Source organism: Geotrypetes seraphini, chromosome 12 (assembly GCF_902459505.1).
Source record: "Geotrypetes seraphini chromosome 12, aGeoSer1.1, whole genome shotgun sequence".
Lineage (NCBI taxonomy): Eukaryota > Metazoa > Chordata > Amphibia > Gymnophiona > Dermophiidae > Geotrypetes > Geotrypetes seraphini.
In genome coordinates this window covers 115040986-115068733 of record NC_047095.1, presented here as the reverse complement: position 1 = coordinate 115068733, position 27748 = coordinate 115040986, and the positions used below count along the sequence as shown (strand labels likewise).

Below are 27748 nucleotides of genomic sequence, written 5' to 3'. Positions count from 1 at the left end.
TACAAAGAAACGGTGCCTGGTATATTTGGCTCTGCAACGTTTGGACATTTAAACATTCAGATGGAGAAATATGTTCCTGTTTATTACATTTCAAAGTTGCCATGAAGGAGCAGAATGGAGACCGCACCGCTCCTCTCAGGGGACTGTAACCTTCCTGGGATTTCAGATTTGCTGTGAAGACTGAACACAAGAGGTAGGATAAAAGCCTCAAATGTCTTCTTTATCTCCTCAGCCTCATTACCTTGATGAATTTCTCAGCAGTTTTATAGAGGGCCTAGACCAGGGGTGCCCACACTTTTTGGGCTTGCAAGCTACTTTTAAATTGACCAAGTCAAAATGATCTACCAACAATAAAATTTTAAAAAACACAAAGCACACTGTACGCAGAGAAAATGTTAATTATCATTTATATTCCGGGTTTTTTTTCAAAGAGATCAAGGCAGATGACTTTATGCAATGTCACTTCAGTAACAACTTTACAAAAATAGACAAATATACCCCCTCCCTTTTTACTAAACCGTGACAGCGTTTTGTAGCGCAGGGAGCTGCGCTGAATGCCCTGCACTGCTTTCGATGCTCATAGGCTCCCTGCGCTAAAAACCACTATTGTGATTTAGTAAAAGGGGACCATAGTGCAAAATATAGACAGCAGATATAAATTCTCAAAGCGGACACATTTTGATCACTAAATTGAAAATAAAATCATTTTTCCTCCCTTTGTTGTCTGGTCATTATTCAAATCTTGTTGGTCCCAGGCTCTGGTTGTCTTCTGATAACTTGCTTGCCAGAGTCTCCTTCTTTTCTTCTTTCTCCGTGCTAACCATCAATCTTCTATCTCTGTCCTTCCCTTCCCTCCCCTGGAAGTCTGGCATCTTTTCTTTTTTTCATCTCCATCCACAGATCCACTTTTTCTCAACTACCCTTTCATCCAGCATCTCTCCCTCCTTCCCCACTACCCTAGGGTCCACCATCTGTCCCTTTCTTTTCCCAACTACCCTCCTAGCCAGTATCTCTATCCTCACTTCCACACCATCCCTTATGTCCAACTTCTCTCCCTTTCTATTTCTTCCCTCCCTAAATCCCATTGTCCACCATCTCTCTCCCACTTCTCTGTTTTTTGACCCATTATTTCTTTCCCCCAAAGTCCGGCATATGCACGTCTCTTTGAACCCCCCTTCCCTCCCTCCCTCTATTCTACACCAGGGCCTTCCTCCCCCGAAGGCCTGTCCTCCCAAAGCCCGGCACTGTCCCCCCCTGAAGGCCTGCACCCCATCCCTGAAGGCCTGCCTGTCCCCGCTGAAGGCCTGCACATCACCCCTGAAGGCCTGCACTACCCCCTTGAAGGTCTGCACCCCACCCCTGAAGGCCTGTTTGTCCCCCCCTGAAGGTCTGCACCCCCCCAAGGCCTGCACCATCACTCCTGAAGGCCTGTTCTCCCTGAAGGACAACCCCCCCACCCCCCCTCCCGGAAGGCCTGCGTGTTCCTCCCTGACTTCCTGCGCATCCCTTTACCCAATTTTAGTACGGAGCAGCCTGCAAAGAGGATCGCTAGTACTTTAGCGATCCATGCAGGTTGCCATAGGCCTCAGGAGCTGTCGTTCCTCTGCCGCGGTGCCGCCCCTCCTTGACTTCAGAGGCAGGATTGCGGCAGAGGGAAGACAGTTCCTGAGGCCTATGGCAACCTGCAAGGATCGCTAAAGTACTGGTGATCCTCTCTGCAGGCTGCTCCGTGCTAAAATTGGGTAAAGGGATGCGCATGAGGCCAGAGAGAAAGCCGGACAGCACAGAAAGGAAACCGCATGGCTCAGCGATCGACCGGGGTTGCCTGAGCAATCGACGTATTAGTCAACCCTGGCCTAGACACCTGCCAGTAGCATAGCCAGATCCGGTATTTTGGATGGGCCTACAGTTACTTCTACTCCTACTATTAGTCATTTCTATAGTGCTACTAGACGTAGACAGCATTGTACACATTATATGCAGGTTATTTCTGTCCCTAGTGGGCTCAGAATCTAAGTTTTTGTACCTGGGGAAATAGAAGGTTAAGTGATTTGCTCAAGGTCACAGTCTGCTGCACTAACCATTAGGCTCCTCTTCTTCCTTTGTAACTCGCTTATCCTTTGCCATTCACAAGTTCAGAGTTGTATGTTCTGACCCAGCAGCATATCTTGAAAACTAGAACCAATTAAGATTTTTAAAGCATCATTTTTGTTCCTAGTGACCCATAATTATACTACATCATTATAGCTTTAAGAGATTGCTGAAAACAAAGTTTTGTGTCGATGCATATCTAAGAATTGCTCCCTAGGATTTTGCTCTAAATTTACCTGTAATGACATTGAAGGAGGATATTGAGGAGTCACTTTCTAAGTTGTTTTGAATTATTGTAAAATGTTATGTATGTGTTATTTTTTATGTATGTTATTTTGGAAACCACTGAGACTCCAGGCTGTATATAAATTTTTTAAATAAATACATTTATTTTGGAAGCATCTTGGCTGTAGCTCAGCATTTTGATCTCCCTGAAGACTTAATATAAACACAACTCATATTTAACTTTGCATACAATGGTTAATATGAATGGGCCCTTCCACCCTTCTAAAGATATATATATATCTAAAGAGTTGTTACACCTATCCATTAGCTGTACCTTTCTCCTCGTTCTGGCATCTGCCCTCCTATCGCCTGGTATACCTTACACACATCATTAGCGCTGGATTACAAGCTTCCCTCTGCCGCATCCTGCCAGACAGGAAATAGGAAGTAATGTCAGTGAGGGTAGGATGGGGTTAGCGCCAGCAGCTAAAATGAATCCCAGCAGGTGCTGGGGTTCAGGGAGGGACAGGGTTGACAGATAGAAGAGCAGGTGCTGGGATGCTGACGAGGAGAGGCAGCGTAGTGGCACCGCTGGTTGGGACTGAACCAAAAGTGAGTGGGACTAGGCCTACCCCTAGCTATGCTACCAATGGCAACATTTCAAAATAATTGGGGATACCAAACACAACACAAATTAGCAAATAAAGAAACATGGAGGAAACAGGCAACTCCCCACTTGGAACAAGAAAGGGCAAACTCATGAATAATACAACAAAAGATGAATATATGATAACTCATATTGTAGCACCTTTACTGAAGCTCATGTATTGCAATACCTTTATTGAAGCTCATGCAAACTGCTCAGAAATGAATCCCCAGTCTTTTGTAGAAGTATAGAAGCTTCCATTAAACAATACACAATAAACAAATTGGAGCTTGCTCAATACTGTGGGTGCTCGGCACCCCTAGAGCCTTCTCCTGTAACAGAAGGGTTTTGTTGCTGGGAGTGATCGGGTGTGGAGTCTGTGAGCGATATGAGAGTGTCCCATGATGTGAGCATGATTTCTTTAAGTGCAGCCCTGCAGAATGGAGTTCTTCCTTTAAATATAGGAAGGAGATCATGATGCTGCAGGACTGAGCTCACATGAGATTTATCATTACTGAGAGACTGACACAGTATGTTAGGAGTTTGGCAACGATTTTCAAAAATAAATTTCCATCACCAAATCTGAAAATATACTTTAAAAAAAAACAAAAAAAAACCCAGGTATGATGAGAGCAGAAACTGCTCATGCAAAACTTACACTATGCAGCTCTGCCGATGCATCTCAGTCTTATCCTTCTGGAATATTCTTTGGCCCTGAACCTCAAAATCATTTCTTGTCAGTGTAACTTAATTTCATCTTGTTCTAGGTAACATGGTTGTGTCATTTTGAGAGCTCCTGGAGATGTATTTTCCAGATGCCCCCTGGAGAAGAACTTTCTCCTCTCTTCAAAGCTTTATCCTTCTGTTGATTTCTCATCACTTTCAGATTGTACATACAGGTAAGAGATGCTCTAGCGTTTTCTATATGGACGGTTTTCAGATGGCATATTTTGTGCCATAGATTCTGTTCACACTTGGCCTTTGAGTGTGCATTCTCTCTCTTTAAATACAGGCACAGTAGACCATATATACATGGCCATGAACACCTTCTTTTTGTCTAGGTCTAACCTGGCCCACAGCCTGCCCAAAACATGCCTCTAACATGCCCCTTTCTGAGTTCAACGTTTTGGAGGGCAAAAGTCCCGGAAAATATCTAATTTCTTTGGTTTGATTACCAGCACTTGGACATTTTGCAGAGAAAGTCATAAAACAGCTGATTTTTGGACATTTTTGTGTTTTGAAAATAGCAAATCGGAAGGGTTTGGATCGATAAAAGGTCCATCCGCACTAGTGGAGATGACTTTACATCTCTTTAAATGGCTCGGCAATCAGTTCAATATTCTCCTTTGCTAATTAAATTCTTTCCGTTTTGTTTATCATATGATTTGCAGAACGCTTTAAAGTCATTGGCCCTGGTCAGCCAGTGGTTGCTGTTTTGGGTGAAAATGTTGTGTTACCCTGCCACCTCGACCCTGTCCTCAGTGCTGAACGGATGCAGGTGAGGTGGTTCCAAACCAGGTTTGACTTAATCGTGCACCTGTATGAGAATGGGAAGGATCGGAACAAAGAACAGATCCCAGAATACAGAGACAGGACAGAATTGATCAGAAAAGATATTTCATGTGGAAGCGTTTCACTGAGGATATACAATATCCAGCTTGATGATACAGGAAGCTACACATGCTTCTTTCAGTCTGATACTTATTATGAAGAAGCAACATTGGAGCTGAAAGTAGCCAGTAAGTGAAAGTTTTCATTTTTTTCTGACTTCTGACCACCTCTATTCATTATTTCCTTGACCATCATCAATCAGTTCTTCTAGTCTCTCTAGACCTTTCGTCAGCCTTTGACACAATCGATCATGATTTATTAATAAACAGACTCCAAACAATAGGTATTACGGACCAGGTTCTATCCTGGTTCCAATCTTATTTTTCAAATCGCTCCTCAACTGTCTCTTTTAACAATACAATTTCTGATACTTTTTCCACAACGTACGGTGTTCCTCAAGGTTCTATACTTTCTCCTCTCTTATTCAATATATTTCTTGCTCCTCTGTTGACTTTATGTCAATCAATTGGTTTCAATACATTTGCTTATGCAGACGATATACAGCTTCTGCATCCTATCGATCCTGACAACCCTTCTGATATAGCCCGAATTAACACAAAACTTGAACAAATTCACTACTGGTTAATCAATAATCGTTTAGCTTTGAATATCAATAAATCCAATATACTGCTTTTTCCTTGGAAAGACAACCCTACACTTATTTCGCCAATCTCTATTAATGGACTCCCTTTGCAAGTTGTACAAAAAACCAAAATACTTGGTGTAATTTTGGACCATAAACTTACCTTTCATGATCATATCAGCAGTGTTATTAAGTCTTCTTTTTTTAGACTGAGACAGATACGCTCTATCTCTCAGCTATTTAATAATGACTCATTGAAAATTCTCATCCATTCTCTTGTAATTTCAAAATTAGATTACTGCAACGCTTTATTTAATGGTATAGCACAAAAAGAAATCAGACGTCTTCAGATTATTCAGAATACAGCCATCAGACTTATCACAAAAGCTAAAAAATTCGACCATATAACTCCTCTTCTTAAGGAAGCTCACTGGCTTCCAGTAGCCCACAGAATAACTTACAAACTTTGTCTGCTCACATTTAAATCTCTTCTGTTTAAAACTCCGGCCTTCATTCATAAACTATTAATTCCTTATTCCTCCAATAGAACCCTAAGATCAGACCAACAGCACTTATTAATGATTCCCTCATTAAAAATAATAAATACGCGCCGTCAGTATATTTTCTCGGTGATGGCACCCCAAACTTGGAATTCTCTTCCCATCTATTTACGTGAAGAACTTAATCTAGACAAATTTAAAAACAAACTGAAAACTTTTTTATTTAACGATGCATTTGTTATCTAATTTTATTGGTTTCTTTTATCATTATTCAACAAAATTTTGTTTCTAATTCTCTTTTCTTCACATATTCAACTATTTTTATCCCATCCTTTTTGTGTTTTCCTTATTTGGCTTCCCACTTTGCTCAATTACATTGTAACTTCTTCCCCTACCTTCCTTTTGTTTCCAGTTTGTTCAGTTATCGTCTGTGTCTTGTGAGTTTTTAATTATTTTAAAATTATTTTTATTTTGTAATTTTATTAATGTGTAAATCGCCTTGAATATTGAAAAGGCGATTAAACAAATAAATAATAAACTTGAAACTTGAAACTTCTGTGTTCATTCCATCTTTGACTAAAAGACAGTGCAATTAATCAAGGTAAATTATGAGTTTAAGCTAAAATCCACTATGTAGAAACAGAGAAATATGACAGCAGATAAAGGCCAAATGGCCCATCCAGTCTGCCCATCCGCAGTAACCATTATCTCTTTCGCTCTCCAAGAGATCCCACCTGCCTATCCCAGGCCCTCTTGAATTCAGACACAGTCTCTGTTTCCACCACCTCTTCTGGGAGACAATTCCATGCATCTACCACCCTTTCTGTAAAAAAGTATTTTCTTAGATTACTCCAGAGCCTATCACCTCCTAACTTCATCCTATGCCCTCTCATTGCGGAGTTTCCTTTCAAATGAAAGAGACTTGACTCATGCGCATTTACATTACGTAGGTATTTAAACGTCTCTATCATATGTCCCCTCTCCCTCCTTTCCTCCACAGTAGTGCTACCCGATTCAAAAAAAGTTTTGATTCGATTCGATTTAGCCTATTGAATTGGTTTTTCTATTCGATTTTCCTGCCCAATTGGATGTTTTTTTTTCAAACATCCTGGTGGGTCTATTTTACAGCCTCTTCACCCCCTTTGCCTTCTCCTAACCACACTGGCGCTGTGGTGTAAACAAAATAAACAAACAAAAAAGACTTTTCCTCTCTCTGTTAAATCCTAGTTCACGTTGGCAGTCTAACACCAACTCTGGCAGGATACACATTTCAAATCTGACATATTGTAATCACAAAACAGACAAAAAAATTAGTTTTTCTACCGTTTGTTGTCTGGTCATTATTCAAATTTTGTTGGTATCAGGCTCTGGTTGACTTCTGATAACTTGCTTGCCAGGGTCTCCTTCTTTCTTGTTTCTCCCTGCTAACCATTCATCTTGCATCTCTGTCCTCCCCTTTCGTTTCTCTTCCCTCCACAGGAGGTCTGGCATCTTTCCTTTTTTTCATCTCCCTCCACAGATCCACCTTTTATTAACTATCCTTTCATCCAGCATCTTTCCTTCCTTCCCCACCACCCCAGGGTCCACCATCTCTCCCTTTCTTTTCCCAACTACCCTCCTATCCAGTATCTCTATCCCCCCTCCACACCATCCCTTATGTCCAACTTCTCTCCCTTTCTGTTCCTTCCCTCCCTAAATCCCAATGTCCATCATCTTTCTCCCTCTCCTCTATTTTCAGACCCATTTCTTCCTCTCCAAAATCCGACCTATGCACATCTCTTTGAACCCCCCTTCCCTCCCTCCATGTACTTCTATACTAGGGAGGGGTGGGACCGCGATGGAGGAAACAGCTCCAAAGTGGTACTAAGATCGCTAGCACCGCGATCTTGTTTGCAGGCTGTTCCTGGAAGGTAAATAGTGCGGGGAGGCCAGGGGGGGAAGCGGAAGGCCAGGAGGTGAAAGCCGAAAGCCGGGGTTGGGGAGGAAGCCGACAGCAGCAATTCCTGACTGACCCACCCCCCTCGCCCTCTAAAGCAGGTGCGGCAGCTGCCGCTCCTGCTTTAGGGGGCAAGGGGGAAGGGTCAGGTGAATCGGGAAGCCGTTTTATTTGTTTTGAACCAATTCGAATCGATATGCCCGAAGTGAATCAGTGAACCGATTCGAATTGTGAATCGGGCAGCACTACTCCACAGTATACAGATTGAGATCTTTAAGTCTGTCCCCATACACCTTATGATGAAGACCACATACCATTTTAGTAGCCTTCCTCTGGACCGACTCCATCCTTCTTATATCTTTTTGAAAGTGCAGCCTCCAGAATTGTATGCAATATTCTAAATGAGGTCTTACCAGAATCTTATACATGGGCATCAATACCTCCTTTTTCCTACTGGCCATACCTCTCCCTATACAACCTAACATCCTTCTAGCTTTCGCCATCACCTTTTCAACCTGTTTGGCCACCTTAAGATCATCACATACAATCACACCCAAGTCCCGCTCTTCCGTTGTGCACATAAGTTCTTCACCCCATAAACTGTACCATTCCCTCGGGTTTTTGCAGCCCAAATACATGACCTTGCATTTCTTACCATTAAATTTTAGCTGCCAAATTTCAGACCATTCTTCAAGCTTCGCCAGGTCTTTCTTCATGTTATTCACACCATCCGGCGTGTCTACTCTATTGCAGATTTTGGTATCATCCGCAAAGAGGCAAATCTTACTCTACAACCCTTCAGCAATATCGTGTATAAGAATGATAAAAAGAACAGGTGCAAGAACAGAACCTTGAGGCACACCACTGGTAACATCTCTTTCCTCAGAGCAATTTCCATTGATTACTACCCTCTGTCGCCCATCACTTTGGGATCCACTTTGGGTTTATTTATTTATTAGACATCTGTGTGGAACACTGTCAAAGGCTTTGCTAAAATCTAAATACACCACACATAGCGCACATCCTTTATCCAATTCTCTGGTCACCCAGTCAAAGAAATTGATCAGTGAATCCATGTTGCCTCTGTAATCCACAGGATTCCAGAAACTTGACCATTTTCTGTTTTAAAAGAGTTTCCATTAATTTGCTTACCACTGAAGCCATACTTATCAGCCTGTAATTCCTTACTTCTTCCTTACTTCCACTTTTGTGGAGAGGGACCACATCCACCCTTCTCCAGTCCTCCGATACTACTTCCGACTCTAGAGACTTGTTGAACTTCCCTAAGTTCCTTCAGCACCCTCAGATGTACACCATCCGGCCCCATTGCTTTGTCTATTTTTATTTTAGCGAGCTCCTCATGAACACAACCCTCTGAAAATCAATCAGGGTGTATTACTCCTTCATCCTTATTCACGTTTGTCTTCTGCGGTCCCGCCCCTGACACTTCAGCTGTGAACACAGAACATAAATATTTGTTAAGCAAGTCGGCCTTTTCTTTATCAGCTTCTACATATTCCTCCCCTTCAACTTTGAGTCTCACAATGCCACTTTTGCACTTCTTCCTATCACTAATATATCTAAAAAAATGTCTTGTCTCCACATTTTACCATGTCAGAAAATTACATAAGAAAAATTAATTTAATATCAATAATTATTTTCCTAACAACCAAAGTGAGGCTTACCAGCCTGTAGTTTCCCACTTCATCTCTGCAATCACTTTTATGAATAGGGACCACATCCGCTCTTCTCCAATTTCCAGGAACCACTCCCGTCTCCAGAGATTTGTTGAACAAGTCTTTAATAGGACTCGCCAGAATCTCTCTGAGCTCCCTCAGTATCCTGGTTACTTTCCAGTTGCATTAGCTAGTCAGTGTTGAGGATCTGCTTTAGCTCTGCCCAGGCACCAACCTTTCCTCTCACTCCCTGGCTTTGACCTGCCTATACCATACCATACATTAAATTCTATTTTTCATGTTTTGACAAGGATTCGATGCAGTTTACAACAAGATTTCTAGCCAGGGATCATGTACAATGAAGAACAGGTTTGAAGAAGTGGAAATGTTTTTGCATTTTCAATTAAAAGCTTGAAGAGAAGAGATGAGTCTTTAGCATTCTCCTAAAGTTGTAATATGTGTCCAGTTGACGCAAGTGTTCTGGGAGGCTGTTTCAAATTTTGGGGCCTTGGAATGGGAGTGGATTCATATAACTTCTTTCAGAGTACATGCAATGGTGAAGGGAAAGCTAGCTAGCTCTACATCCAAGCCTTGCCCCGTCTTACTCAACCATGCCTATCCCTTTTGATGATGTCACCAGAAGTAAATCCACAATTCCTCCCTAAACCCCACCTCTTTTTGATGACGACACTAGAAGTGATATCACCCAGGTCAAACTCTCCTTTTCAGGAAATGACATCATTAAATTCAAGATGGGGCTCCCATAGTATAACCACTTGCCAAAATGTCTCACAAATAGTCAAAAAATCATCTATGATGAGAGAGGAGAGGATCTTAGCAACCTAGTCAGGCCCAAATTAGTTACACCTGTATTTTTATAGATTCCATTGTCTTTTATTGATCCTACAAAAACATCTCATAATTAAGTACTATACAGTTGATTCTGGAAATGGTGCCATACGTTACGCAGTAGTAGGACCCCTTCCACTGCTTAACTTAATTGGTTTAATTTGCTTTAATCAGTATGGTAATTGACTGCGTTATTTAACACAAATTAAAATCTCATTTTAAAAAGTAGGTGCTCGCATGCGTCAACAAAAAGGGCACTGAAATCACGTGCCTAGCATGGTTTTAGCAGGAAATGACCTTAGGCACCTCTGTAGACGTAACCTACATCAAACATAGCTGCCATTAATGTAGGCCTTCAAAACCCTTACCTACATTACTGGCACCTCTGTTTAACAATAGCTGCGATTCTGATAACAGTGCCTATATGTGACTGAAACGTGGACAGCGCCATTTTGTAGGCACCATTTACCATATTTTTCACTATAAAATCCCAGATGCATGACCACGTCTCATTCTACTCCCAGCCCCACCCCATTCTGCCTCTAGCCCCACCCCCAGCAAGCATCTGGGCACCCGGACAGTCCTCTAAAAAGAGAACATGTCCAGGGTTTCCTGCCCTTACCCTAGCCCTGCCCCTGCCTCCTACCATTCTTGCTCTTGCCCTGCTCCAACTCTGGCCCCACCCCCTACCTTTCACCACTTAGTCCCCTTTCCCATCCTCTGTACCCTTTTAGTGCTTCTCTTTCCTTCCAACTCCACTCCCATGTGGGTTCTTATCTTTCTCTCTCCCTCCCTACATTCCCCCCCCCCCCAGGTGCTTCTCTCTCTTTTTCCAACCCCCATTTTGCAGGTGCTTCTGTCTCTTTCTACCTCCCAGCTATCCCTCCTATGGGTGCTTCTCTCTCTCCCTCTCTCTAACCCCCCTGTGGGTGCTCCAATCACTCTCCCCCCCATCCAACCCCAACAAGGGTGCTTCTCTCTCTACCTTCCTCCAACCTCCCCTCCTAAAGGTGATTCTCTCTCTCTCTCTCTCTCTCTCTCTCTACCTCCAACACTCACCCCCCAGCAGGATCTGGTGGTGCTGAGACTCTGACAGAACCAGAACTCCATGACTTTCCAGAGAGTTCCTTGCTGCAGTATCTCAATCTGCCTTCATATGTGGGGCTAGAGAATGACAAGGGGGACAAATTTATCCCCGTCCTCTCAGGAACTCAATTTTCCCATCCTGTCCCTGTGAGTTTTATCGCTGTCCCTGTCCCATTCCTGTAAGCGCTGACTTAACCGCACAAGCCTTGAACACTTAAGATTTTAAAGTGTTTTAAAAGATTTAAGAGTGTTTTAAAGTGTTTTAAAAGATTTTAAAGTGTTTGAGGCTTGTGCAGATGAGGATGGAGCTTGCAGGAAAGGGGCAGGGACCGGAAAAGAACTTGCGGGGATGGGACAGGAAAATGAATTCCTCCGGGGATGGGGAAAAATTTGTCCCCGTGTATTCTCTATGTGGGGCTGCTTTGCATAGAAAAGGCCCATCACCTTGGTCTCATGAAGGAAGGAAGGGAGGGAGGGAGCTGAAGAAACAGCATGAATTGACTACTGTAATTCTTTATATCACTGCATCACACAAAAGGAAACCCGCAGACTTCAGCTTATCCAAAATACAGCCATCGAACATACATAGGGCATGAAAATATGATCTGGCCACCCCCTTTACTCCGCGAAGCACACTAGCTCCCCATATCACATCAAACAATATACAAAATTCTCCTACTTGTCTTTAAGATTAAACAAACAAATTCTTCAGCCTTTCTCGACAAACTCCTTATTCCCTATGACCAATCACGAGCCTTACGATCCAACAATCAAAATTTACTTAATATCCCATCCATAAGAGAGCAACACTATATTCTCTGTCACAGAATCCCTCCCTATGGAATGCTCTACCATCAGATATTAGACTTGAAGAATCCCTTGACAAATTCAAATGCAAATTAAAGACCTTCCTATTTAGGGATGCCTATCAGATATGACAAAAATGGAATGTGCCATCAACTCTCATGGCCAAACAGAGTAATAACCAACGACCGCTTTTATGAAGTGTGAGCCCCACCCCCTTTTTACCTCCCTTTTAATTTTATATTATCTCAATGTATTTTACTCCTCCTTACCCACCAACCCTTTTATTATCATATATCTTTGTCTTATCTGCCTCATTTTTTTTTCCTTTTTAAGTTTTAGTATTGTAAACCATCTAGGTAACTATTGATAGAAGCTATATCAAGTATGAAATAAACTTGGAAACTTGAAAAGAGATGGCAACCTGAGGGCTAGAGTTGCAATTCTGAAACTCCTTAACTTTGCGCTCTGTCTCTTCAGCCCTAGCCTAGCCCAGCCCTGAATCTCTCTTGACCCCTACCTACCTCCTCCACTGAATATTTAATCTTTGGGCTGGTTGGCAGCATCAGTGAGGTGAACCTGCTGCTGTCGGTCTGCCCAGAAGCCTTCATTCTGCAGCGACTTCCTGTTCTCGCGTAGGCATAGAAAGCTACAGTGATTTTTACCCATGGTTCATGACTGGTAACTGTGATTTATTATCTCTACTATTGCTGCTGTGGCTATTGCTATCAATTGGAATTGGTCTGTGAGTACCTCATTTATTGGTCATTGACAATTCTCTCTTGGAGAGGTTAAGTTACACAGAAACAGACTCATTCCAAATGGACAGAATCCTAATGCAATTTAAATTTGTTACATGTGATCCATTTGTTTAATTCATTGTCATCAATTATATTAGATATGATTTGGATAAGGATTTGGAGTCTTCCTCATTTAGTAGAAAACAGTTTCAGTACAGCCACAGGTTTACTTACTTGGACACATTCGATTAGAAGACCTTGTAGAGGCCAAGATCTCCATCATATTTAATATGTCACTGTCATGAAATGAATCTCTAATATTCTAATGGATGATATTATCCTTTAGGTCTGGGCACTGCTCCTTCCATCTCAGTAAATAACTATTGGGAGAAAGGGATAAGAGTCCTGTGTGAATCTGAAGGATGGTATCCAGAGCCTGAAGTGATTTGGAGACAAGAAGGTGGACAAAATTTGATATCGTTATCTGAAACAGAAACACAAAGACAGAATGATCTGTTCAACATTAAAACGTCCTTACTGATAAGAAGAAATGAGTATAGTAGGATTTCCTGTAGTATCAGAAACACCATCTTGAACCAAAAAAGAGAAGCAGCGATTTCTATAGAAGGTCAGTTACAGCAGAGAGAAGCCTTCATAATATAAAGTGTTCATATGATTGAGATCTACATTATTTCATGGAAATAGCAGTGCCTCTTAGAAATAGATCTAGAGTAAGGGTGTCAAAGTCCCTCCTCGAGGTCCACAATCCAGTCGGGTTTTCAGGATTTCCCCAATGAATATGAATTGAAAGCAGTGCATGCAAATAGATCTCATGCATATTCATTGGGGAAATCCTGAAAACTCGACTGGATTGCGGTCCTCGAGGAGGGACTTTTACACCCCTGATCTAGAGGAAGTTGTTACCCTCTCTCTCAGGTGATCTTTATTTTGTTCCTCTGGAGTATTTCTATTTTCAAATTATGAACAAATATTGATTATGATATTCTAGAATAAGTCAATGTTCTCATCACCTGGTTTCATTTCTTTTTCAGATACATTTTTCCATCAGGTCTCTCGTTGGGTGTCTTCTCTCTCTATCATTCTGCCTCTGATATTCCTATGTAGTTTACTGGTTGTGTGGGTTATTTACCACGTAAGGAATGAAAGACAAGAGAAAGGTAAGATATAATCCCCCTTCCCCACCCCTACCCCACTTCTGAACCCTGGAAGAGCCTCAGGAGGATCACAAGAGGAAAGAGAAAGAAGGGAGGGAAGAGACTGGACAGCTGTGAGAACCAAGGCTGAGCGTTAGCTGAAACCTGCCAGTTAATTTCAGTTTGGAATTATACATGAAAGCTGAGGGGATATGGAAAATAGGTATTGTAATTCACCAAAAATAAAAAGTGTTCCATTGCCGTTGGGATCTGTGAGGAATTTTCTCTGTAGCCCTAAAATATACAGTATACTGTAATATGTAACTTCCTGTGCACTGCCTTGAACGAATCTCTTCAATAAATAAAATAACTAAATATGTTCAAAGATATACTTATAGGCGTGAAACAGAAGACAATTCCTTTGCAGGGCAAAAGCAAACAAACACAGTCTTGTTTGTGTATTGCCTGGAAAGCTTTCCTGATGCTTACTATTAGCATTGCGTAATGGACTATCCCTATACTGAAAAGCTACATCACAGACTCCTGATGCAGGCCTAGTGGCCGAAACACGTGTTGAATCGAGAGAGCTAAGAATATAGTTTTGTTTAATAAATCTCTCCATTTGCACGCCAAAGACTCTTCAGTGCCTTTGTCTCCTCCATTGTGTTTGTTTGCAATAATATACTTATACCAGTTGGTAGATAAGGAGTTGAAGCAGGTTCAGAACTTATACACAGATCTGATAAAAAATACTTGTACAAGGGATGGGGAGGGATTAGCATTTACATTAGTACTTTATAAAACTAGTTACAGATCAATATTCAAACCGAAGTGATCAGCGGTTTTGTAAACACTGACCACTGTGGATTCAGTTGAGTCCCAATATTAGCGTCAGCTCCTATTATTGAACTCAAGGGGCTGGATCACAATTTGGGTGTTTGAGTAGACTTGCAGTGGTGGCTGAGAGAACCATGACTCTAGGACGGATCATTTGACACTTTTTAATCTGTCATTTATGTTTCTTTTAGTTGCCTCTAGATTTGACATGCCTGTCACAAGGCCATTATTGTTACCATGTATGGATTACAATAATGCTGTTCCCAGATGTCTAAATATTTGAAATGTGTTAATATACAGAGTGGTGGACTAAGAAGTAACATCAGGAAACACTTTTTCATAGAGAGGGTAGTGGATGCCTCGAATACCCTCCCGAGGGAGGTGGTGGAGAAAAATCGTATCCAAATTAAAAAATGCCTGGGATAAGAACAGAGAATCCCTACACAGAAAGAGCATGGAATCAAAACAATATTAAGGAGGAATGTTATCAACATGGGCTATCAAGACGTTATATTACTGTGAACCCTAGTTATTAGTAACTAGGCCTCATTGCTTATAATCAGACCTTTGGTAAAATAACACTTTAAAAAAAAATAAAAAAATCTTTATTCATTTTCAAATCAAACAATAAGTGCATAAAAATGTATCATAAAAATAATTTCAATATAGCACTGTATTATCTAACATATGAACTATAATAATATAAAAATCCACCCTCCCCCTTCATCCCATGCTCAATTAAAATAGAATATGCAATATTATACAACATATTATAACATCTCATATTTAATTACATCCCAAATCCACCCTCCCCCCTTGAGTGTGCTAGATAAAACTAAGAAAGAAAAGAAAAGGAACAGAAAAGAATGATGTCTATTCATCACAATATTTTTCCAATGGCCCCCATATCTTTGCAAAGTTATTATATATCCCTTTTAGTACCGTTAATGCTCTTTCCATCTTAAAAATATGGCACAACGAATTCCATCAGAATGTATAATTAAGATTATTATTGGTAATATGTTGAATGGCTACCCCTGTCATGACTAATAAAAGTTTGTTGTTATGTGACAATATTTGACTCTTTTTTCTCATAACCATTCCAAATAAAACAGTATCATATGAGAGCCCAACATGATTTTCCAATAAAGAGTTTACTTGAGTCCAGATTGAATCCCAAAATGACTTAATGAAGGGACAATAATAAAGTAGATGGTCTAATGTCCCTGGTTCCAGATTACAATGCCAGCATTTAGTAAAATAACACTTAGTAAAATAACACAATTTAGAGGTCTTAACTGTAGCCCACATTATAACTATGCCCTTGAATAACACTCATATTTTATAAAAGGGCACAGAGGGGTGTAAGCTGCATGAAGCAGAAGCACAACTCTAGCCATTTATTGGGCAGACTGGAAGGACCATACTGGTCTTCATCTACCATCATTTACTATGTTACTTAGGTTTACCAGAAATGGACATCCACAGGTTACAGTTCATACAAAATACCACTTCCCATGTGACAGATGGGTTGATCACATGACCAGTCCTCATTCTTTCATTGGTTGCCTCTTTCGAGCTTGAGTTCAATGTGCATCACTGTACTTGCAATCAAAACTTCAAGAATACATCCCTGCTGGTACACTACGATGATGGTGTTCCTGGACTTAAAGAGGTTCATTTAGGCTGGCATCGGGAGTGTGCTTTTCAAGTTAAACATTCCAGTCGCTCAAAGAAGCATAGTTCAGAACAAAGTACTGTATCTTTAAAATAATAATAATAATAACAGCTTATATACCGCAATACCGTGAAGTTCTATGCGGTTTACAAAAGATTAAGCAAAGGTACAAATTGACTGACTTCAAGAGGGGAAGAGGAAAGAGAAGTAATTAGACAGGAAATTCATTGTTGAGGAGAAAAGTGATCAAAAGGACAGTAGGTCGCTATTGAGAGGAAAGAGATAAGTGGATCAGTTGTCAAGATGTTTTAGGAACAGGTGTGTTTTTAGACGTTTCCTAAATTCCTCATAAGTAGAGGGCGAAAGTAATTGTTCTAGGTCTTTACCCCATGATGCTGCTTGGTGTGAGAGAAGGAATTCATGGTGTTTTTTCAGTTTGCAACCTCTCACTGGGGGGGAAACGAAGTTGGAATGTGAACTTCTCTTGTGTCTGTTGGTTGAGAAGGAGAAAAGGTCAGTAATGTATTTGGGGGCAAGTCCGTGTAATGCTTTAAAGCAGAAACAGGCAAATTTGAACTTTACGCGTGCCTCCATCGGCAGCCAATGTAGCTGCCGGTAGTAGGGTGTCACGTGGTCAAATTTTTTTTTTAGTCCAAAGATTAGTCTGACTGCCGCATTCTGCAACAGGTATCAGCGAAACACATCCATCAAATTAATCATGGAGATTAGAAATTCAAATTATACTATACTATACTATACTATATACACTTCTCCCTCCGTATTCGTGGTTTCAGCATTCGCGGTTTCGATTATTCATGGTTTTTAGCTTGCTGGCTCCTCCCCCCCAAATGACATCGGCTTGCATAGAGCAAACGCTGATTCCAAGCGTTTACAGAGAAAATTGCTGATTCCCAGCAATTTCTTCATCGTGTTTTGCCTCCTTCGGGAACAGGCCAGGTCTCCCACCTTGTTATTTGCGGTTTCACCATATTCACGATGGTTTTTAATAGAAAACAGCAAATAACATATAAAAAAGTTATTCACGGTTTTTCAGTATTTGCGGTTCTGTTAATCCCCTATCACAGCCAATACGGAGGGAGAAGTGTATAGCTTGTTTATGTATATTGGATGCTTCTATACCACTACTAATGACTGGGGAGCCAATTCAGAGCGGTTTGCATGAGCTTCAGTAAAGGTGTTACAATATATTAGCTTTGGTAAAGGTAATCCGCTTATTAAAAAAAAAAAATAAATAAAGAGTGCTGAGTGGATTGCAATAAAAAAGACAGCACATCCTTTGGGTACCATTTACTGAATCCACCCCTTGGTGTATATTAATATATGCAGAGAAAGACTGAGCACTGCAGGAATCAAACTCTGACTCCTGTGAGGGTCATTTCATAAATTTCTTTGGACAAAATAGAGTTGTTCAGGCATAAATTGATTCCTAGAGATTTGCTCTGGCATTTGTACAGAAATATAAGTGCTATGGACATTTTTACAACCCAGCAAGTCTAACTTTTATCCCTTTGTATTTTTATGTAGATTCTCTTCGCAGAGAACTTGGTAAGTTTCCATCCTCAAGTATGTCTCCCTGTCGCTTAAACATTTTCTGAGCTCTTACGTGTTTCTGTTTGATTTCAGAGTGGAGAAGATGCTGTAGCTATGCAGGTAACACAGTCTGACAATCTCACTTGTGCAATATATTTCCTCCTCTATTTATATATTCATTTCTTTAGCCCATCCTCCCAAAGGAGCCCAGAAAAAGGTTACAAGAGTACATTCACAATAGAGGTCAAATATGACATAATTGATAATACAGATATGACAGACATAATACAGTTGGTAATACAGCATCTGAGTTGCAGTAGGTAATATGTTTAGGTTATACTAGGAATGGCATTTAAGTTCAGTTAGTCAGGTAGTGGAGGTACTAAGTCACTGAGGCACAGGTCATAAAGGTGCTGGTTTCATGGCCCTCCTGAAAATCCATAGTTCATCTAGCGTTCTAACATCCATTTATGTGCATTACTGCTACAAGTGCCTGTTCTCAGTGTGCTCTCACAGTACAGCCTTATATAGATGATGTTAGGGAGAGAAAAGTTATATCCCGTGACAGAGAAGAGTACGTGTGTTCCCTGATCGTACACTGTAGGGTCAAGGAGTGATCCCTCTGGAAGGAGACAATAGGGATAGAATATTTCTCTGCTGGAACTCACGGCAGCCATTTATGTTTGCGGCTCTGCGTGGGGAAGGAACATAGGAAGATCACTCCTGCCTTTCTTCACAATTAGACCACCAGGCTTTAAAAGTAAGTTGTGGAGGGGTTTGGGATGCAAGAGGGAGGAGGATGTGGGTCTGAGTTGGCCCTAAGTAAGTTGCAGAGGCTTTAAAAAGTAAGTTGTGGCAAGGTTCGGGAGGGGGATAAAAACCACAAATAATCAAAGTCGTGAGGGCCCAAACCCATAAATGTGGAGGGGGGAGTGTAGGTGTCTAAACTGATGATATAACTACTGGAGGGATGAAGGTATGGCCTCCCACACTCCCCCAGTGATCACGGACCCTCTCCCACCCCCCAAAGATCTAAATGAAACAGTACATATCTGTCTCTATGACAGCTGCAGATAGCATGGCCAGTCTTGGCAGTGCTTCACTCTATAGGCTTCAAAAAACCAAAAACTATAAATACCAATTAAAAAAAATTGATACAACTCTCCTTTTAAACTCAACACAAGGATGACAGTTGCACTAATATTTGAATTATTAAATAATTAAATAAAGGGGTTTCAGTACGGGCTCAAATATCCCTGCGAATGACCAAAAGCCCCAGGCAGATATTCATAGGTGACTAGCACCAGACCTGAAGATCTAAATAAACCCTGCCCTGTACATCATGATAATAATAATAATAATAATAATAACAGCTTATATACCGCAATACCGTGAAGTTCTATGCGGTTTACAAAAGATTAAGCAAAGGTACAAATTGACTGACTTCAAGAGGGGAAGAGGAAAGAGAAGTAATTAGACAGGAAATTCATTGTTGAGGAGAAAAGTGATCAAAAGGACAGTAGGTCGCTATTGAGAGGAAAGAGATAAGTGGATCAGTTGTCAAGATGTTTTAGGAACAGGTGTGTTTTTAGACGTTTCCTAAATTCCTCATAAGTAGAGGGCGAAAGTAATTGTTCTAGGTCTTTACCCCATGATGTTGCTTGGTGTGAGAGAAGGAATTCATGGTGTTTTTTCAGTTTGCAACCTCTCACTGGGGGGGAAACGAAGTTGGAATGTGAACTTCTCTTGTGTCTGTTGGTTGAGAAGGAGAAAAGGTCAGTAATGTATTTGGGGGCAAGTCCGTGTAATGCTTTAAAGCAGAAACAGGCAAATTTGAACTTTACGCGTGCCTTCATCGGCAGCCAATGTAGCTGCCGGTAGTAGGGTGTCACGTGGTCAAATTTTTTTAGTCCAAAACAGTTGTAGGCGTCGCATATTTTTTTGGGAAATTGCCTAATAGGCGATGTTACAGTAGTCAAGCAGGCTTAGTACGAGGGATTGGACTAGGATTCTATAAACCGATGTAACAAAATAAGCTTTAAGGGATCTGAGTTTCCAGAGAGTGAAAAATCCCTTTCTGATTAAGGAATCTACTTGGTCTTTCATGATAACCCTTGTTTTAAAACATTTGATCAATAACATGAAATAAATATAAAGTGCAACATACATCCGGTGTAGGAAGGAGGGAAAGATGTGTTTGACAACCCCACAAAATTCAATCTTCAAAAATCAGTGAAAAAATCAATAAGGTTCCAACTTCTTAAATTCATAGATATAGAAATTGATAGATTCAAAAGTTCCGAAATTCATCAATTCTGGAAGTTCAAAAATTAATGTTATATTGCCATTGTATCTCAGTTCATCAATTAATAAGATGCAATACGATATAACATGAATGTGCATATTTAAGGGGAAAAATTATATTCATTCATTATAATATTTTGTTAATGGTTCCCAAATATCCTGAAATTTCCTAAAATTCCCCAGCTGCATGGCATATTAAATATATGACATAGGGAGTTCCACCAAAAACTATAATTCAATCGATCCCAATTTTTCCAATTTCACATAATCTGTTGTATGGCAACCCCTGTCATAATGAGTAATAACTTGTTATTATTCGAAGATATTTGGCTCTTGGACCTCATTGATGTGCCAAATAACACAGTATGATAAATTAATGCAACCAGATTTTCCAGCAAATTATTTATTTGCTCCCAAATTAACTTCCAAAAAGGAAGTATCAATGGACAATAGAATAGCAAATGATCTAATGTTCCAGCTTCAAGATGACAGTGCCAGCATCTATTAGACTTAGAGCTTAAGAACATAAGGAGTGCCTCTGCTGGGTCAGACCAGAGGTCCATCGTGCCCAGCAGTCCGCTCACACGGTGGCCCAACAGGTCCAGGACCTGTGTAGTAGTCCTCTATCGATACCTCTCTATCCCCTTTTCCTTCAGAAAATTGTCCAATCCCTTCTTGAACCTTAATACCATACTCTGTCCTATCACGCCCTCTGGAAGCGCTTTCCAGGTGTCCACCACCCATTGGGTGAAGAAAAACTTCCTAGCATTGGTTTTGAATCTGTCCCCTTTCAACTTTTTGAAATGCCCTCTCATTCTTGTAGTTTTTGAAAGTTTGAAGAATCTGTCCCTCTCCACTTTCTCTATGCCCTTCATGATCTTGTAAGTCTCTATCATATCCCCTCTAATTCTCCTCTTCTCCAGGGAAAAGAGCCCCAGTTTCTCCAGTCTCTCAGCATATGAAAGGTTTTCCATACCTTTTATCAAACGTGTTGCTCTCCTCTGAACCCTCTTGAGTATCGCCATATCCTTCTTAAGGTACGGCGACCAATATTGGACGCAGTACTCCAGATGCAGACACACCATCGCCCGATACAAGGGCAGGATAACTTCTTTCGTTCTGGTTGTAATATCCTTCTTGATTATATCTAGCATACTATTCGCTCTCTTAGCGGCCGCTGCGCACTGTGCCGACGACTTCATTGTCTTGTCCACTATTACCCCCAAGTCCCTTTCTTGAGTACTCTCAGTCAATAACATCCCTCCCATCCCTCCTATCTAACTTCTGTAAATGAACTGGGGTCCAAAAAGCTCTATGCAACATAAAAAACCAAGTTTGTCTCATAGACGCAGACACTGTACATCTCATCCTCAAAGCCCAAATTCGTGGCCATTGAGGCGCAGTAATTTGGTGCTTAATTTCAATGCTCCAAATGTCTCTTAGACCTGTTTTCGGTTTCTTATTTAAAAATCCAGATATTAATTTATACCACTGGGTGGCCTGGTGTCCCAGGAAGTCCATCTGAAAACATATGAACGGCAGACTATACCGATTACTAAGATTTTTCCATTCAGGGAACCCTACCTGAATGGCCTGCTTCAACTGCAACCATATATAATTTTGTGATTTATTAAGACCAAATTTGTGTTGCAATTGTGAAAATTCAAGCAGCTTACCATCAGAAATAACATCATCCAGAGTATGTTTACCTGCCTTCATCCAATATTTCCAGATGACTTTAAATCCGCCAATTTGAATCTTGGAGTTCAGCCATATGGTTTGATAAGTTGATTTATTAATTGGAATAGGTGTTAAATTATTCACACATTTTAATGTTTTCCATGTATCAACTAGTATTCTATTGTCCTCGTATAACCTGGGCATCTTAATACTTAACACATGACTCAGTCTCAATGGTGACTTAGTCACAATGGGTTAAGTAGGGGAGCTTGTTTATTAAATTGTACAGAGGCTAGGGAGTCGAATTAGTATGATTTAACGGTGATGTGTAAGACTCCTAAGATAAGAGTTGTTAGATGAATTATGTATAGAGAGGTTAAAGTTCTTTTCACATACACTCAGAATTGTGTAATTTGACCAAGAGCCGAAGCTCCTATAGCCGAACCCACCGCCCAATCACTGTGTATGAAATTTTGAAAAGAGTGCTAATAAATGTGCTATTCAAAAAATAAAGATATTTTCAATGGCAAAAGAAAAGAGGGGAAAGAATTCGCACTTAGCTCTCAAAGGTTTTCAACAGGTCCTGACATGGACCATGTTTCAAAGTTCTTTTTCAAGGAACCCAGAGTTAGGTCTAAACCAGTGTTTTTCAACCGCTGTTCCGCGGCACACTAGTGTGCCGCGAGATGTTGCCTGGTGTGCCGCAGAGCCGCCATCAGGGCAGTACTACCAGTCCTGCATTCAGGGGCCCGGAGCTGACAGGGGGCCCGAGGCAGGGGCGCCAGTAGCTCGCCAAGGCAAAGTGAGTCGATCACCCAGGACTCACTTTGTCTTGGCGATCTAATCTATCGAGCCGATAAGTCTTCTTCTCCCCGACGTCAATTCTGCAGTCGGAGAGGAAGTTCGGGCCAGCCAATCGCTGCCTGGCTGGGCGGAACTTCCTCTCCGATTGCAGAATTGACGTCAGGGAGAGGATGCGTCGGCGTCGGCTTTGGGGCCTGTTATCCATTGGTGGGTCCTGTTCCCCGATGGCAGCGGCAGTGGCAGTGGCTTGGGGAACGGCAGGGAGAAAGAAAGAAAGGGGGCAGGCAGGGAGACAGAAGGAAAGAAGAGAAACAGAAAAAAAGAAAGGGGGCATGAAGAGAGGAAGAAAAAGTTGGGGGAGGGAATGAGGTGTGGAGGAGAGAAAGCATACAGGCTGATAGAAGGGAAGAAAGATTGGATGCACAGTCAGAAGAAGAAAGTGCAACCAGAAATCACCAGACAAGGTAGGAAAAATGATTTTATTTTAAATTTAGCAAAGTGGAGGCAGTATTACCACAGTTTTCAAAGGAATTTGCCCAAATAACTTAATAGTTAACTGGGTAAATTCCCAGAGATGAAAACTTCCCTTCACTTACTATGCACAGTTCTGAATTTATATCTGCTGTCTATATTTTACAATATGGTCACCTTTTACTAAACCGCAATAGTGGTTTTTAGCGCAGGGAGCCTATGAGCGTCAAGAGCAGTGCTGGGCATTCAGCGCAGCTCCCTGCGCTAAAAACTGCTATTGTGGTTTAATAAAAAGGATGGAGGGTATATTTGTCTATTTTTGTATGCTATAAAAACCAAATACAGAGAGAGACTGAGAGCTGTTGACGAAGAGCTACGTGTGTGTCTTTCTTCGATTCCAGCCAGAATATCAGCTTTGTGTTCAGCCAAACAGGCCCAGGTTTCGCACTGTATAAAGTATTTTATAATTTTTCACTATTCTGTTTACTTAATATTTCATAATAAAGTAATTATAAAATACTTTCTTTGTGTTTATTTGATTCCTATTCAAGAGAATTACTTTATATATAGTCAATATAGGCACAGAGTTAAATTTTTTAACATTTTCTAATGGTGGTGTGCCTCGTGATTTTTTTCATGAAACAAGTGTGCCTTTGCCCAAAAAAGGTTGAAAAACACTGGTCTAAACAACTCAAATGCCAAGGAACTGGTGATAGTGCAATTGGGGTAGTAATCTTGCATTCATATGTATGTGGTTAGATGAAAAACTTCTCTACATGTCAATGTATATATTATTTAGAATAATACCAACTTAAATGCCCACCAAAAAAAAAAATTAGTGCAGAGCCAAGCCTGAAAGAGAACCCTTAGTTTAATAATTGAATAAATATAAGAGATCAAATGGATAACGCCTTCAAGTCATTTAGTGAAATTAGTATTTGAACAGAGCCCACAGTTTCTGGATCAGCTTTACATCTTTCCTTTTGACCTTTTTATCCCAGATCTGCAGCGATTTACTACCAATGGTATACAGGATAAACTGTAAGCTGCTCTGGAAGGTGTTCTTGGCACAGCTTTGCGCCAACCCCCGGCAAACAGGACACCATGTTCACAGTTGGTAATGAGTACAGCTGCCGGTCCAAGGTGGCCCCTGAGTGCCACAGACAATACTAAAATTCAGGGCAGGAACGAGCGATCTGTGTGCTGCTGAACCGCCATCTGGGTCTCTGCTCATCACTCAATCCTTGTTTGACAATGTAGACTTTTGGCGGTCAGTTTCAGTATACTATGGGTGAGGAAATCCATTTTATTTGGTGAAATAACAAGGCAGCAAAAGTAGATAAGAAAGTGTTTCCGTTGTGGAAAACAGCGAACACCAACAGATTTGTGCTCTACCGGGTTGCACAGGCGCTTCTGAGGAATATATCATTATGTCATTAATTAAAGCAGCATTTTCCCACCTGAAAATGCCAGTTCAGTTACCACGGCACTGTCTGTGGCCACAGCCTCGCCAACAACCCTAAAAGCAAATAGCTGACTGACTGAAAGCGCACTTCCCTTACTCTCAACAGCGGTTTCTTTCCTCAGTGAGGCGTCATATACATTGGCAGGAGTCGGTGGTAACAGTACAGCAGAATTCAGCTGTACATGTGGGGCAGAAGGTTGCTCTAGCGGCGGAATACTATGCAGGCTGACACGGAAGTTGATAGAGTAAATTTTAGTCCCAAAACCTTTCGGGAAAAGCAGTCCAACTTCGCTTAGTCATGTAAAAAAAATAAAAATAACTCAATACTCAAAGACAATCAAAAATTTTCTGAGTCACTTATTCAAGTCATCGGCTCAGTAAATTGTAGAATATATTCTTTTAGTTTGTCCGGATCATCATATTGTATGGTTTTGTTTAAGTGTGTCATCAACATCAAAGCAGGATATCTGAGTCCATAACGTGCCCCCAGCTGCTTCAACTCTGGACGTAGGGCTAAAAATCTCTTCCTCATATTGGCCGTATTTGGAGCAAAATCTGGAAGAAGAGTTAATTTTGAATCATGCCAGGTAATGTTTTTAATTTCTTTAGCTGAATTTAAGATCAGCATAGCCTGCTGAATCCTTAATACTTTAAAAATTAACGGCCATGGCTGACGGTTGCCTGCACGAGCAGAGATTCTATGGGCCCTCTCAATCTCAAATGGCAGTTTAAACTTAATATTTAAACAATTTAGGGATTAAATTTTCTAATAAGGCGATAGGATCATTTCCCTCCACATACTCAGGGAGCCCCAAATTCCTCTCATTGTTTCTTTGGGATCTGTTGCTCATATTTTCAAAATCCCTCTCCAGCTTTTTGATAGTCAGATGATCATTTTTAGTTTCATTTATAATCCCCTCTGCTGCTTCTACTCTTTTTTCCAACTGATTCATTCTGACATTGGAGATTTGTAATTGATTGGATAGACCAGCCACTTCTTCTTTAACTTTAGTGAGCCTATCTGTAATTTTCTGCAGCTAGTCTGTCATGGATCTCAGCTGATTCAGAATCTCCCGTTCCTCCAATATATCCTTAGGAAGGGGGATTTTAGAAGGAGTGATAGACTCTTGTTTTTGCCTCTTGGGCTGGAACTCCAAATGAGATTGTTTTCCATAAGACATCTTTCAGCCAAATATAAACAAAAGCAGCCAAAATAATTACTGTTTATCTGGGGAAAAAAATGTTTAGAATGCCTGGGAAAGAGGAGCATCACACTCACACGTCCATCTTTGTTGGCATCCAAGCCACGCCCCCAAAGAGTGGTTGCAATGTAATTTGGAAGTTGAGATGGTATAATAAGATTTTTGCTGATGTATATGATTTTTAAGATGTTTAAATTCTGAAATGTGTATGTGATACTGTGAGCCCCGCCTTGGATAAAGGCGGATTAAAAATGTTTTAAATAAATAAAATAAATAAAAGTTGGTATATGATGAGCCATTGAGAAGTGTCTGCTCATGTTTAATAATTTGTCTCCTCCCTGCAGTGAATGTGGTTCTGGATCCTGAAACTGTTCATCCCGATCTCATCCTGTCTGAGGATCGGAAAAGTGTCAGACATGGAGACACAAGACAGAACCTGCCAGACAATTTCCAGAGATTTGATACTTGGCTTTGTGTCCTGGGGTGTGAGAACTTCACCTCGGGGAGACATTACTGGGAAGTGGAGGTGGGAGATATGACTGACTGGGATTTGGGGGTTTGTAACAATTCTGTGAGCAGAAAGGGATGGATCACACAGACACCTGAGAGAGGATACTGGACACTAAGACTGAGATATGGAAATGAATACAAGGCCTGTACCTCCTCCAGGACCCTGCTTCCCTTGAGTGTGAAACCCCAGGCAGTGGGGATTTTCTTGGACTATGAGGCAGGAAAGGTCTCATTTTACAATCCAGATAATAGATCTCATCTCTTCACCTTCACCCACCCCTTCACTGACAAACTCCTGCCATATTTCGATCCTTATCTCCACAGAGAAGGTGCAAATGCTGGAGCTTTGAGAATCCGACCAGTGCCAGACTGGGAATGAGAGAGCTGGGCTTAGGGATCTAAACTTTATATGAATTTATGTATGTTATGCTATGACTCGCCGAGGTTTTAGGAGGGAAAGACATTTTTAAAATACATGAATAAATCGAATCTGAAAGTTGATTTTTCAGATCTGGATTGGAAGGAATAGAGAGAGTGTCACCTGTAAGCTCTCAAGTTCAGGTTCATTATACACAACCTGTCATCTGATTTTCCAGATTTAGTATTACTACTACTACTAATTTCTACGTATAGAGCAGCTGGACGTCCACAGCATTGTACGCTGTACACTACACTCTCTGGCATCATGAGGACCTGTTCTGACCGTTTACATTTCAGAAAGATTCTAAAGACACAACTGTTTGTGGAGGTTATTTCCTGAAATTATATTGGTAGGTATATTTAATAAGACACCTGAACTGTGATTGTTGCAATTTATTTAGTGGTAAGGGTTAATGTGTAAAATCATTGAGCTTTTGATACTATTTTAAGAGGATTAAATTACTATGTAATTGTGATGTAATTTGAATGCATTTTGCAAATGTACTGTCTATTAACTATTGTCAATGTTTTAGTTGTTAACCGCTCAGTTATAGGCAGTGGAGAAACTTTAGAAATAAACGAATAAATATACAAAGCAAAAAATTTTAAGGACAATAAAATAATCATGAATTCAAAAGAAAATGAATGAAGTTTCATTAAAAGCTTGAGATGTGGGATTAGAGCCTGAGAATTTGGAAACAATGAAATAGCGAAAGTGATAGAGGTGGGTTTAGAATCTGTGACTGTGAGCAGGGATCTTATTGACAAAGGGCTAGATCAGGGATAGGGAACTCCGGTCCTCGAGAACTGTATTCCAGTTGGGTATTCAGGATTTCCCCAATGAATATGCATTGAAAGCAGTGCCTGCAAATAGATCGCATGCATATTCATTGGGGAAATTCTGAAAACCCGACTGGAATATGGC

At 40.8% G+C, this 27748-nt stretch overlaps 1 protein-coding gene across 1 annotated transcript; it reads left to right on the top strand.

Moving 5' to 3' along the window:
* On the top strand, positions 1-27540 carry LOC117346322 (butyrophilin subfamily 1 member A1-like). Its single transcript, XM_033915722.1, has 7 exons — positions 1-193; positions 3730-3861; positions 4354-4701; positions 13800-13925; positions 17962-17982; positions 18061-18087; positions 26238-27540. The coding sequence occupies exons 2-7, from the start codon at positions 3765-3767 to the stop codon at positions 26780-26782; spliced, it is 1164 nt and encodes a 387-aa protein (XP_033771613.1). The 5' UTR covers positions 1-193; positions 3730-3764; the 3' UTR covers positions 26783-27540.
* The last annotated feature ends 208 nt before the right edge of the window (positions 27541-27748 follow it).